At 37.6% G+C, this 12,940-nt stretch overlaps 1 protein-coding gene across 1 annotated transcript; it reads right to left on the bottom strand.

The window, feature by feature from the left end:
* Positions 1 to 12,027: 12,027 nt before the first annotated feature.
* LOC131874294 (uncharacterized mitochondrial protein AtMg01250-like) lies at positions 12,028 to 12,627 on the bottom strand. Its single transcript, XM_059217593.1, has one exon. It carries the CDS (start codon positions 12,625 to 12,627, stop codon positions 12,028 to 12,030), a length of 600 nt encoding a protein of 199 aa, XP_059073576.1.
* Between the last annotated feature and the right edge of the window lie 313 nt (positions 12,628 to 12,940).

Genomic DNA, 12,940 nt, shown 5'->3' with positions numbered 1-12,940 from the left:
AATAAATGTATAGTTGTGTCTTCTTTCTTGTTAGCATAAATATGTGTGTGTGTGTGTGTGTGTGTGTGAACATGATGTGAATACACAACATGGCCATGAAGGCCTTGTTTCAAGAATAAAATAATACACTTAGAATTTCTCTTTAGGGGATGGTTGTGAATTGAACCATTTGGATACGGGAAGAATGTATACATTTTTAGTATCTTAGAACGTATCGCCATGATTATCATTATGTAAAAAAAAAGATTAATATTCACTATGCAAATTTTATAGAATGGTTGTAGCTTATATTTGTTGTTAAGAAAATATAATCTCCTGTACCTTATAATGTCTGGTTGGGATTATTTCTTTTGTAGAGGAAGAATACCTTCGACTACACATTATAAGGTAAGGTTGTGATGATTCTTGGAACAATAGAAAAATCACATTTACCGTGTAATTTACAACATGACTGTACATACACAGTACGACTGTGCATTTACATCATGACTATGTATACACAATATGGATGAGGATTTGTAGTATGGCAGTGCATTTACCATATGGTAAAATTTAGTTCTTAGGTGGGATAGAAAGATATTCGCCTAGATTGTAAACTGGTCTTTGTGGTCTTGTTTTAGGAACCTCGGTTGGGTTCTCAATTAAACCTTAATAATCGTTGAGGTTGCATTAATACATAAATTTATGCAAGAAGGAAATGAATGAGCTAGTTAGATTCCATTCTTAGCACTGACAGTATGGAATACAATAGGTGAATACTATTTTTCAGCTAAGAGGTTGTTCTAGAACTTGAGTTTAACCTTGGCTGATAAGATGGCTAATTTTCTCCTTAGTTGGAAAAAAGGAGGGTAGGCAAGAGTAGCTTTTTAGTGCTCATTAATGCAGTTGGGCATAATAAACATTATAGGAGCACTTAGACTTTTAGTAAAAAAACTATCTCAATGCATAAAGATTTGAAAGACAAGGAAGCTTAAAAGGCCTCTTAATACAGATAGTCATATGTATGGAAATACATAGCTTCATAGCTTCCTAATGCAGTTTCACATTCAAACAAAATAAATAGTTTCACTGAACAGTATAGTAGCAACACGAATGCTCATAATATGCACATAACATAGAAGCTTATGTTGATGAGGGTGATAGTACTCTGTTGTCTATCTCATCTTTTCCTCACCAAGGTAAGTTTACCGATTAAAACCATGCTTCAATAAAACCTAAAAGGAACAGTTTACAACTTATATAAAGTAAGGCCTTGAACCTCAAGATGAGGTAGAGTACCAACTGATACAATCAAACATGCCAGACTAAGGAGAACTATTGACTGTTGATATTCACCTATTATTCATGTGTAGAGAAGGGCATTATATGTTTATCATTTGCAACTTAATGACATATGCTTTTCAATAAAGGCCAATATGGGTTACTTCTCTTGTGTAAACAACATTGAGACCATGGGAAATACAAACTAATCAACTATTGTACTTAAGATTGGTAAATATGTACAAAACATTAGTTCATAAAAAGGAAGATTAATTCTACATATTCATTAAGCTTGAATTCATCCTTGTTCATGTGAGAGAACGAGTTGATAGCTCAAGGGAACAAGTATGAACTCTGTATTATATTAACCTAGGGTTTGACAAAGAAAGGTTACATTATAAGAGTGTAAGTCATCTCAAGTTTGTTGACCATCATGGGAAACTTGAGTCCAAACATTTATGATAGCCAATGAGTCTCATAGAGTCAGAATGTACTAACATAGAGATAGACATGAGGACTTAGATACCTTCAGGAATTTAATCCAACCAAGCAGGACGATGAACAATTAACTTCATGATCTAGCGTTAATGCATTAACATAGAAACCCTCAACCAAGGTGATGTTATCTCTGTAAGCGTCAACCAGTTTGTTAATCCAAATACACAATCCAGTCAGAGGTCATACTAGATAGGGGCAACCTACAATGTATGACCGACTAGGGATCTGTGTAGGATTATCCACCAGTTTTGATGGCATGAGTTAGACTCCTGTTACCTCCCTGTGAAGGGTCGGGCCAATCCAATTGGATATGGTATGAGGGACTAGTTAGTCCGTGGTTGGGAGGAAAAGCACCTTGATGATACTTTCCCTCCTCATTGGTTAGTTGATAAAGTTATGGAAGATCATAATTTTAGCATCTAGAGAAATGCACTTTCTAAACCCTTTCTCTTTCATTTAAAATGAAATGTTTTAAGTTACATTTGTATCTTTTGTTCATGCCTACAACATAGATCTTGGTTAATTCAAGCTATCAGTTAAGATCTAGTTTCATTTTAGTTATTGATGATAAAAAAAAATGGTGGTTTTTCCCTCTTTTTTCTGCTGAAAAAGATATAAAAGTTGTTATTTCCAATTCACATAGGTTGTTGCATGTTATTGTAGTGTTATAAAATTGCAACCCTAGCAATTTTAACCACGTTTTAAGTCTTCACCTTGGCGACGACATCCCCCTTCCTAGTCGAGACTGCTTTCTGCACCTTCACCCTTAGGTTCTTCCTTACTCGGGCCTGTCCCTGCCTCTAGACCCTGTTTGGGCCTCAAAATAGGGCACGACAAGGGCATGGCGCCCCTCTCCCCACCTCTTAGGGTGGCCCTATGATGGGTTTGCCCGGTCCCCTATGCATAATTTGACCTTTAGGGTTTGCATTTCCTCTTTGGTGGCCTTCAGTGATTGAAAATTAATCCTTGAGGCATGTATAAAAGGAGATTCAATTCCCTCATTTGAAGGAGGTGATACAGGAGCAAGATAAGGATAAATTCAAGCAAAGGGTCTTCATTACCTAACATTCAAGCTTTCAAGTCTTCTCCATTCATCCATTGGAGCAATATTACAACATTATTTTGCAAGCATGTGTGTGTGTTAGGGTTTTGTCATGTTACATGCCATTTCATGCAACACTTGTGATTACATTCAAGAAGCAAAGCAATCATCATCGAAAAATTATAGATCTGCGAGGTATACAATTCCATTATTTACATTTCAACATTTGCAATTACTTTCTTTCAAGGTTGATTCCTCAACCGGGGTTTGACTAAGGCAAACCCCTATCCACAACCCTTCTCCCCTTCTTTTATGTGTGTAGGTTGCAGGTTTGAGCTTCATTTGCAAAGACAAAAGAACCCTTTTCGTTTCACAAATTTTGTGGAGGACCATGTACACTATCACCACAGTCTCGATGACTTTTCTCCAAATTTGTAGGACAAATCCGTATTAGTCTAATTATCTCAGATTTGAAGTTACAACGTGATCCCGAAACGGTAGCTCCTCATTTCACCCAATTTCTCTCTTTGTTCCACATAGTCAACAAGTCAACTTTCCTATTTACAAAAGAGGGCAAAACACACATCAACCCTTGCAATCCACTTGGAATTCATATCCTTGCCTCCCTTGGATTTCGATCTAGTGGATTCAAGCCCCTCTTTTGAATGTAAAGTTCCTCCAAGCGAAAATCATCCTAGTGATTTCTTTTCTCTCTCTTAGGTGGGGAGTCACCAGGGTCCAATTTTCCACTTTACATTTTGGTGAACCCGACGTATTACACATTAATTCTGATTTCTCATTATTAGATCTGATTACTTGCTATTTCAAATTCAAATTTTCATTTCCAAGTTTGATCTATTTGCAAATTTTAGAGGTTAATGGCACAAAAACCCTAATTTTTCATTTTGATAAAATTAAGCTTGTGAAGTGTAAAATTTTAATTAATTATTTCAAATCTGATTTCTATTGCAATTCAAATTTGTCTCTTTATTATGAAAATTCAGTGGTTAAATCATAATACCCTAATTTTTAAGATTCTTCTATTTTTGACCTTTGACTGCAAGTTTGACTGATCTAGACATCTCCAAATCGACTGTTTTTTTGGATTTTGCATTAAAATCATAATTTCTATCATCCCTGAATTTTTTTTTAAAAGTTGGTCGGACCATGTGCACTTTCGCCACGGTCCTCGACTTTTTTCCCAAAATTTCGAGAGATGGAATTGACTGTATTTATTCTGCTCAAATCCAAAAAACCGATGCACTTTATCAATTTTAACACCCTCTAAGGTCAAACACAAATTCAAAATTCATCAAATTCACAATTTCAAATAATTTTTATAAACAATTTCTAATTTTAGATCTTCTTTTCCAGCAAATTTAGATTTTAATTGAGAGACTTTCAATGACAATTAATAAATTGGATTTACTTGCTCTTTCGCATATGATTACATTGATTTTTGCATATATTTACTACAATCATGTGTCGGATAAGAGTTTCTTTCATTTCTTGTTGCTTCTCTTTATTCATAACACTTGGTCATATTGTGTTGTTAGGATTTCCAAATTATTTTATTTTCAATTAGATCTCGAAGCTTTCATGTATCATTTATGTTGCATTATGGTGATGTTGTTAACAAAATGCATTTCCTATGTTAATCACCTTAAAGCTTTTGTAGATACTAAACCTAGAGATCCTAACCTTTGTACCTTTCCTAGGGTATCTTGTGTGGATGAGATGAGACCTAATTCTTTAACGAATGATCTCTCTAAAAAAGAGCAAGCATTGAAAAGTAATATGAATCCATCTTCTTCTCATACACATACCCTTGAGCAAGGAGGGCAAAATCAAAACATCAACATTCTTACATCTTTAGATCCTCCTTATTCTCCTAAGACCTATCTTCAACATCAAAGTATATGTAGGGAGGATGATGTCATGCATTTTATTCATGACCTTTCCCTTGCATAGAAATAACTAAAAATGAGCTTTTAGATGATGAAGATGTTCCTCCCCAATCTTCCAAATTGATAAGCTTGATAAAGGAAATGAGATTGTAATTTCACATAATACTCCTTCTTCATCTACAAATCCTTTTATTCCTCCTTACACATCAGAATTCAAAGAAATTCACGATCATGTTCCTCCATCTAGTCAATTGCAACATTCTTATAGTTGCGGCTTTCATATAATTACAAAACAAGGTTTTAAAGGACAAGGAATTGGGAAATTTGAGCATGGAATTTGTGTCCCTATAAATCCTCCCACACAAACTAATACAAAAGGCCTAGGAAGTGGTACCCCTCTTTCTATGGACAAACTCCTTAGGCTCCAAAACTTTAAAGATTATCTCCAAAAACAATAAATCAAAAGAGCTCGTAAGAATGCTTCTTCTTCAAAGCGTCCATTTTGTTCATTTCACCAAACTCATGACCATAATGCTGATGATTGCCCTCATTTTCAAAAATCTATTCAAGATGGCATAGATAGTGGCAAAATTAGAATTGTCAATAATAAAACTTCTTCTCCCAATAAACCCTCTCCTTTATGTCAAGACGATATTTACCATCCTGACAAATTAGCTGCAAGAATATATTGGAGATTGAAATATGACAAGAACTTTTCCTTTCCTCCTCAAAATAAAAACAAATATCTTAAGCAAGTGAAAGGAATTGAATACTGCATTTTTCATGATTTATATTCACATTCTCTTGGAAAATGTTATGCATTTAAGAAATTTGTTCAACTGCAATATGATCTTGCACAAATTTGTCTCACAACAGATCTAGCTATATTTCTTGGTAAAAATATAGTGCCTTAGCACTTCTTTTCCCTCCGTGTTGCTCTTCACCCTATGACATAACTAGCCCATTTATCGAGATCTCTTTATCATTTGTGGTGGTATTGTTTCAATTTTACATACTTTGGGGCAGCAACATGGAGTCCATTTTCCTCCTTCTTTCTATACACTTGTCTTTGTCTTTGTGCATTATTCATTATTAGATCTCTTTTTTAGCATAAGAATCATTCCTATGTGAGCATATAATTGTTCTTGGGTTTCTTTGCTGAAGAGAGGCTTCTTTAATGGATAGTGCCCTTCTTCTCTTTCTTTCATTCTCTTGGAAAATGTCTCTTTTCTATGGTTGCGATTATTCTCAAACATGATATGCCTCCTTGCATGGAATGATCTCTTGAGAAGTGCATATTCCTTCCTTTAGAGAATTTGTTCCATTAGGAAGGCATATCACTTGAAAATAAACACCATTGGAAAATGTGTACCCCTTTTTCTCCTTGTCCTTCTTACTTGGGGGGCAAGGATTTTCACTCCTATCTCTTTCTCTTTATCTCATCCTTATTTTCTTTAGGGGCTGCCTTTTTCAAATGTGCTTATCATTTCTTACAATGGTATGTTTTCATGATTAATCCCCTTGGGGAATATGCGATGCTTTATCTCTCTTCCTTTCGAAGAATACCACTTCTTGAGATGTGTATTTTACATATAATGTCTTTTCTTGCATGCAAGTACATTGTGCATTTGATTATGTTAATCTATCTCTAGAAGACTGTGAAGTCCTTCTCATTGTCCCTGCACTTAGGGGGCAATTATCTCTCTCTCTCTCTCTCTCTAGGAATCCACTTTGCCCTATTTTGTGGATGGTGTGAATTATATTACTTGATGTCATTCCTTGTGCGCAATTGTTGGTTGTTGACTCAAGGATTCTCTCTTATACAAGAGGTGTAAGTCCTGGTTTGAATTATATTACTTGATGTCATTCCTTGTGCGGAATTGTTGGTTGTTGGCTCAAGGATTCTCTCTTATACAAGAGGTGTAAGTCCTTAACTACAACCTCTTTCACACTTGGTAATGTACATCTATGATAAATTCACCCATCCCTCTTGGGGTTAAATGTGAGTCATCCTTCATCAAGAATCCCTTTCACCTAGCAATAGGAGGAAGGATTGTGGTCTTGTTCTCTTCTGCGCTTCATTCTAGAAGATTTTATATTTGTCTAAGACAACTCCTCTCGGGGGTAGATGTATTTTGAACAAAGATCTCTTCTCCTCCAAGGATCTCCTTTACACTTACAACAAGATATCTCTTTTCAACTATCCTATCCTTGCTTGAAGAGTATTCCCTCTCCTGCTTGTATTTATGGCATTATTGCATGGCGAATGTCTTCTTTGTGATGAAGGTAGGTATCCTTGTCATACTTTCTTTAAGATATCAACATAAACCTATGTTGACATCTTAAGGGGGGGGAACCTACACTACTCCATTGTACCTGTATAATTTTCTTGTACAGTGAGACATTCTTGGAACTAGAGGGAGGCCTCTTAGAGCAAGATGTTGTCACTTTTCTCTTGTACAATAGGTCATTCTCAGAACCAAAGCACAGACTCTTAGAGCGAGATGACACTGCTTTTTCCTTGTACAGTGGGTCATTCTCGGAACCAGAGCATAGAATCTTAGAGCAAGATGTCTTCACTTCTCCTTTTCTTGTACAGTGGGTCATTCTCAGAACCAGAGCACAGACTCTTACAGTGAGATGATGCCACTTTTCTCCTATGCAGGATGATTATTCTCAAAACCAAAGCACAGACTCTTAGAGCGAGATATCATGCCTTTCTTGACACTTGTACTATACATTCTATACAAGTTGTAGCGTACTCGGGCATAGACTCCTATGAGGCGCTTCGAACCTCACTTGCACACATGCACTTGAGGTTGGGTGGAACTAACGGTATTCTCACTCTCCTCCCTTACATGGATCACCCAGATAGACTCTGGGGGATAGATTTCCATGTCCTTATCTCCATGGATCACCTAGTTTTAGGGGCAAGATGTCCATGGTTTCTCTCTTGTTCGCCTTTCTTCTCATGGATCATCAAAGTGTGTATTCGTGTCCTCTCTCCTTCCTCTCATGAACCCATAGTTTTGCTATTGATGGTTCATGGATGATGTCAACTTTTCTCCTTTATGTGATCGCTCGTGTTTATGTGATGGCATTGGTCTTTGTGTCCTGATTAGTTGTTGAGACATCTAAGTATTGAGGTCTCTTCGGCTAGTTGGTTTGTCGTCTTGTGTCTTGTTCTTGTCGTGTGTCTTTTGCACTTTGTTTTTGTTTTGTGTGCTCTTGCATATGTTGGAGTGAGTTAAGATCCTAGGCTTGGGGGTTTTTGTTCCTCAATATTAGTGATGTCTTACACTCCTTGTGGTATTGCTTTGCATCTCTCATCTTCATCTCTATTTCTTCTACTTTATCGACAATATTGGCGTAAGTCGTACTCCTGCTGAAGTGGGGGCTAAATGTAGTGTCATTAAATTTCAAACCCAACAATTTTAACCACATTTGAAGTCCTCACCTTGGCGACGACATCCTCCTTTCTAGTCGAGACTTCTTTCTGCACCTTCACCCTTGGGTTCTTCCTTGCTCAGGACCTATTCCTGTCTCCAAACCTTGTTCGGGCCCCAAAATAGGGAAAGACAAGGGCCTGTCACCCTAGGATAGGGGCGTGGCACCCCTGTCCCCACCTCTTAGGGTAGCCCTATGATGGGTCTACCTGGTCCCCTGTGCATAATTTGACCTTTGGGGTTTGCATTTCCTCTTTGTCAGCCTTAAGTGATTGAAAATTAATCCTTGAGGCATGTATAAAAGGAGATTCAATTCCCTCTTTTGAAGGAGGCAATACAGGAGCAAGATAAGGATAACAAGAGAAATTCAAGCGAAGGGTCTTCATTATCAAGCATTTAGGCATTCAAGTCTTCTTCATTCATCCATTGGAACAATATTACAACATTCATTTGCAAGCATGTGTGTGCGTTAGGGTTTTGTCATGTTACATGCCATTTCATGCAACAATTGTGATTGCATTCAAAAAGCAAAGCAATCATCATCGACAAATTACAGATCTACAAGGTATACAATTCCATTATTTACATTTCAGCATTTGCAATTAATTTCTTTTAAGATTGATTCCTCAACCAGGGTTTGACTAAGGCAAACCCCTATCCACAACCCTTCTCCCCTTCATTTCTGTTTGTAGGTTGTAGGTGTGCAACTGTAATTGCAGGTTTGGGCTTCATTTGCAGAGACAAAAAAACCCTTTTCATTTCATGGATTTTGTGGAGGACCATGTACACTGTCGCCACGGTCCCGATGACTTTTCTCAAAATTTGTAGGGTAGATCCGTATCAGTCTAATTCACTGAGATCCGAAGTTACAACGCGATCCCGAACCAGTAGCTCCTCATTTCACTCAATTTCTCTCTTTGTTCCATATAGTCAACAAGTCAACTTTCCTATTTACAAAAGAGGGCAAACCATACTTCAACCCTTGCAATCCACTTGGAATTCACATCCTTGCCTCTCTTAGATTTGGATCTAGTGGATTCAAGCCCCTCTTTTGAATGTAAAGTTCCTCCAAGCGAAAATCATCCTAGTGAATTCCTTTCTCTCTCCTAGGTGGGGAGTCACTAGGGTCCAATTTTCCACTATACAGTTACACTTTAGGCCAAGCTATTATTGATGAGAGCCAATCCACAATCAATGTTAAGAAAATGATCCCCATTGTTAGTGGACATCTAGTTGTCCTTCAAGGACAAAAAGGCAGAAAATGAGTTCATGTCATTTCGCAAGACCCCTGTTCTGAACAGTTCCCATGCATTCTCCCTTAGTGATAGATCAACTTTCTTTGGATGACACCGGGTTGAAGATCCTTCCCCTTTGTCTGTCTTTCTCTCATCCTCCTCAACCGTATTTGGCTCACTGTCCATTTTAAAGAAAACCTGGAGATAGGTCACACACTTTCCTCGTTCCACCTCCATTATAGCATTTGCTATAGTAGGCCGATTGTAATCCACAATGAAGAGATTGACTAGATTGAATGCTCTTTCTCTTGAGCCAAGGATGTCAATCAAACAAAAAATAATGGTTTCATAGATGAAACCATCACACTAGTGGATGCCCGAGCTTAACCGAGCTGCAATTACCTACCTTAATGCACCCACCATGTTTGGGTCATTGGTTATAAATAGTCTTTTGCATTAATCATCGAGGAGCTCCTCCCGACACAAGCAACTGAGCTCGAATTGGTGCACCATGATGTGTCTTGCATACATTTCAAGAGTCTGATTGCCATACATAACCTGCCTGTTAGAAGTTTCTAGATACCATGAGATTTTTCAAGGCTTCAATCTTGCCAGATCCAAAAAAAATTAGAGCAATTATAGCTTTTGCCTCTAGTTAAATAATAATATCCATTTTGTCTTGAGTCCTTCCAATAGATATGGCATCTCAAAACTGACCATGTGAAGTCCTTTTTGGATATCATGTGACTGTTGAGAGACAAAATAAAATCTTTTATAGCGTAGAAATCCATGATAAGGTGCATGGCGTATAGATGAGCACACTTTGGTCAACGAGGGCCAATCTTTGGAATTGTTGCTTCTAAATATTTTGCTGCTTTGTTCTATATTGTAGTTTGCCAATATGTCTATTGTTTTATTTGCATCACAATATACGTGCTTAATAATATAATCCTCAAACCCATCTAATAATTCTTTGGCCAACTCTAGTCACCTTCCCAGTCTCTAATTAGGGGTGTTGCCTCTAATCACTGCTAGAGTGACGATTTGTGAGTCGCCTTTGGTATCAATCTGTTTTGCCTCTATGTCCTTGCATAGTTCTAACCTGGTTATCAAAGCTTTGAATTTGGCTTCATTATCAGTAATGCACCCGATGTTTTTAGATACACCACCAATGCATATTCGCATACAAGCCACACCTGCAACCCCTAGATTCCCTTTAGATGTGCCATCGAAATTAAGTTTCCATCTCCTTGAGATTGGACGGTCTCATCTTGCAGATTGTCGTTTTGACTTCTCAGCCGAAATACTAGGTCTTCTGAGCTCTGTCCATTTTCGTTGGATTAGTTTGTCCCCCAATGTGAATTTGGTTTTCCTCTTACATTTCACATTTGTATTTACCAACTCAGTGACTTCATATTTGATTCTTTTTAAGAGCAAGTCCACAGACATCTCTGAGTTTTTTAAGATACACTTGTTTCTTTCCTTCCAAACATTCCAGATGAGTTGTGTAGGAGCCAATATCCAGATCAATACCCATAATGAATTTTTATGTTTATGGCCAACTAATTAGAAATTTCAAGAGGCAATCATGTATGGGCCCAAACCAAGAAAATTCATTTAAAAACCAATCCCAGCAACTGGAAACATACTCACAATTCATGAATAAATGATCAGCTATCTTAGAATCTCTTTTGCAGAGAACACATCTGGATGGGCCCGTGATACCAATTGAATTAAGCCTATCACTGATCAAGCATTGTTTGTGGAGTGCCACCCACAAGAATGCTCCAGTTTTTGGCAAAATACTAGGATCCCAACATAACTTGTCCGCCCCAGAACCATTCTCCTCAATTTTCATATGGATTAGGTATCCCATCTTAGCTGAATATTCCCCAGATTTGGCACCACACCAAATAATTTCGTTCTCCATATTTGTTAGAACGATTCTCATTTTGTCTAGCTCATCTTTTAAATTGTTCCATAAGTCTAGTGGCAGACCATAATCAGAAAGGTTGATCCATTTCAGCTTTGCATCCCATGAGTTAGCTTTGACCACAAATCTGCAACTTTGCATCCAATTCTACTAATCAATCCCTCCTTATATGGCAATATGACATCCATATTTTCCAATTCATCATAACTGTTCTAGGATTCTACCTAGAAATCTACTAGTTTGTCGTTGTTGATACGCCAGGTTAGATGATTGGTAATTGATTTCTTGGCATCCCACAAGAACCTCCATACAACAGAACCCCCGCTGGAATTCTCCATGGCGATGATCCGATTCAGGTTGTCTGTATCCAAATACTTCTTTTGAAATTTTTTGCACCACAATCGTTCAAGATGTCTATACATCTTCCAAGTCATCTTTGCGCCGAGGGCTAAGTTCTGTCAACTAATTTTCCTTAGACCAACACCACCCATAGTCGTATGCTTGCATGCCTTATCCCACCAAATTAATGGTATTTTATTATCTACCTTTGAGCCTTCCCATAAAAAAATATTTGAATATACCTTCCAAGTCTTTTTTAACTTTGTGAGTGGTCCGAAGACACGACATGGTGAATTCTCCTTGCCAAAGTAAGCCACCAATTTTTCCACGAGGCTTCTTTACTCCTGCATTTATCCATAATCTCCTCCTAATTTCGAGATCTGTATACACCATCAATGGTGGGAGCCTCCAAATTCTTAGTTGGAAGAGCACCGATACATGTTCCCAATATTCTTGCCATTCTCCTCTGCAAACATGGTTTGGTATTGAAGAAATAAATAGTGGACTTCTCCATATTCATCACTTGCCCAGACAACCTCTCATATTCACATATTGTGTGCTTGATCTGCTCAGCCTCAGTGACACTGGCCATGTCAAATAGAGTAGTGTCATCAACGAATTGAGCGTGGGTGATGACTTCATTGGTAACATTAATTCCACTCCAGAGACCCCTGCTTCTGCTAGCCTTGATTGCCCTTCCAAGAGCCTCAGCCATGATGACAAACAAAGATGAAGAAAGCGGATCACCTTGGCGCAACCCATTTGTTCCATTAAAGAAGCCAAATAACGAACCATTTGCAGAGATTAAGAAACAAGCAGTTGATATGCAAAATTTAATCATTTCAGTCCACCCTTGACAAAAGCCAAATTTTTCCATGAACCTTAATAAGAATCGCCAAGCAACTCTATCATATGCCTTTGAAACATCCAATTTAATCATCACACCTTTGATCTTTTCTGATTTCATCGAGTGAACAACCTCATTAATCAAGATAATAGAATCTGCAATATCTCTCCTAGAACAAATCCATATTGCTCTTTCAATACTATCTTATGCAAGACCTTCTTTAGTCTATTTGCAAGGACCTTGGCAATCGGTTTATATATTGTGTTGCATAATGAGATTGGCCAGTAATCATTGGATGAGGTATAGGCTTGTTTTTTGGGAAAAGAGCTATGGTCGTGTTATTGAGGTATCTCTCAAACTTCTTGTACTTGACAAAGTCATCAACTAATTTTCATAGATCATTCCCCGTAAAGTGCCAACAATTTTGAAAAGA

Source organism: Cryptomeria japonica, chromosome 3 (assembly GCF_030272615.1).
Source record: "Cryptomeria japonica chromosome 3, Sugi_1.0, whole genome shotgun sequence".
NCBI lineage: Eukaryota > Viridiplantae > Streptophyta > Pinopsida > Cupressales > Cupressaceae > Cryptomeria > Cryptomeria japonica.
The sequence above is the reverse complement of the archived record's forward strand: the minus strand, read 5'-3'. Positions and strand labels throughout refer to the sequence as shown.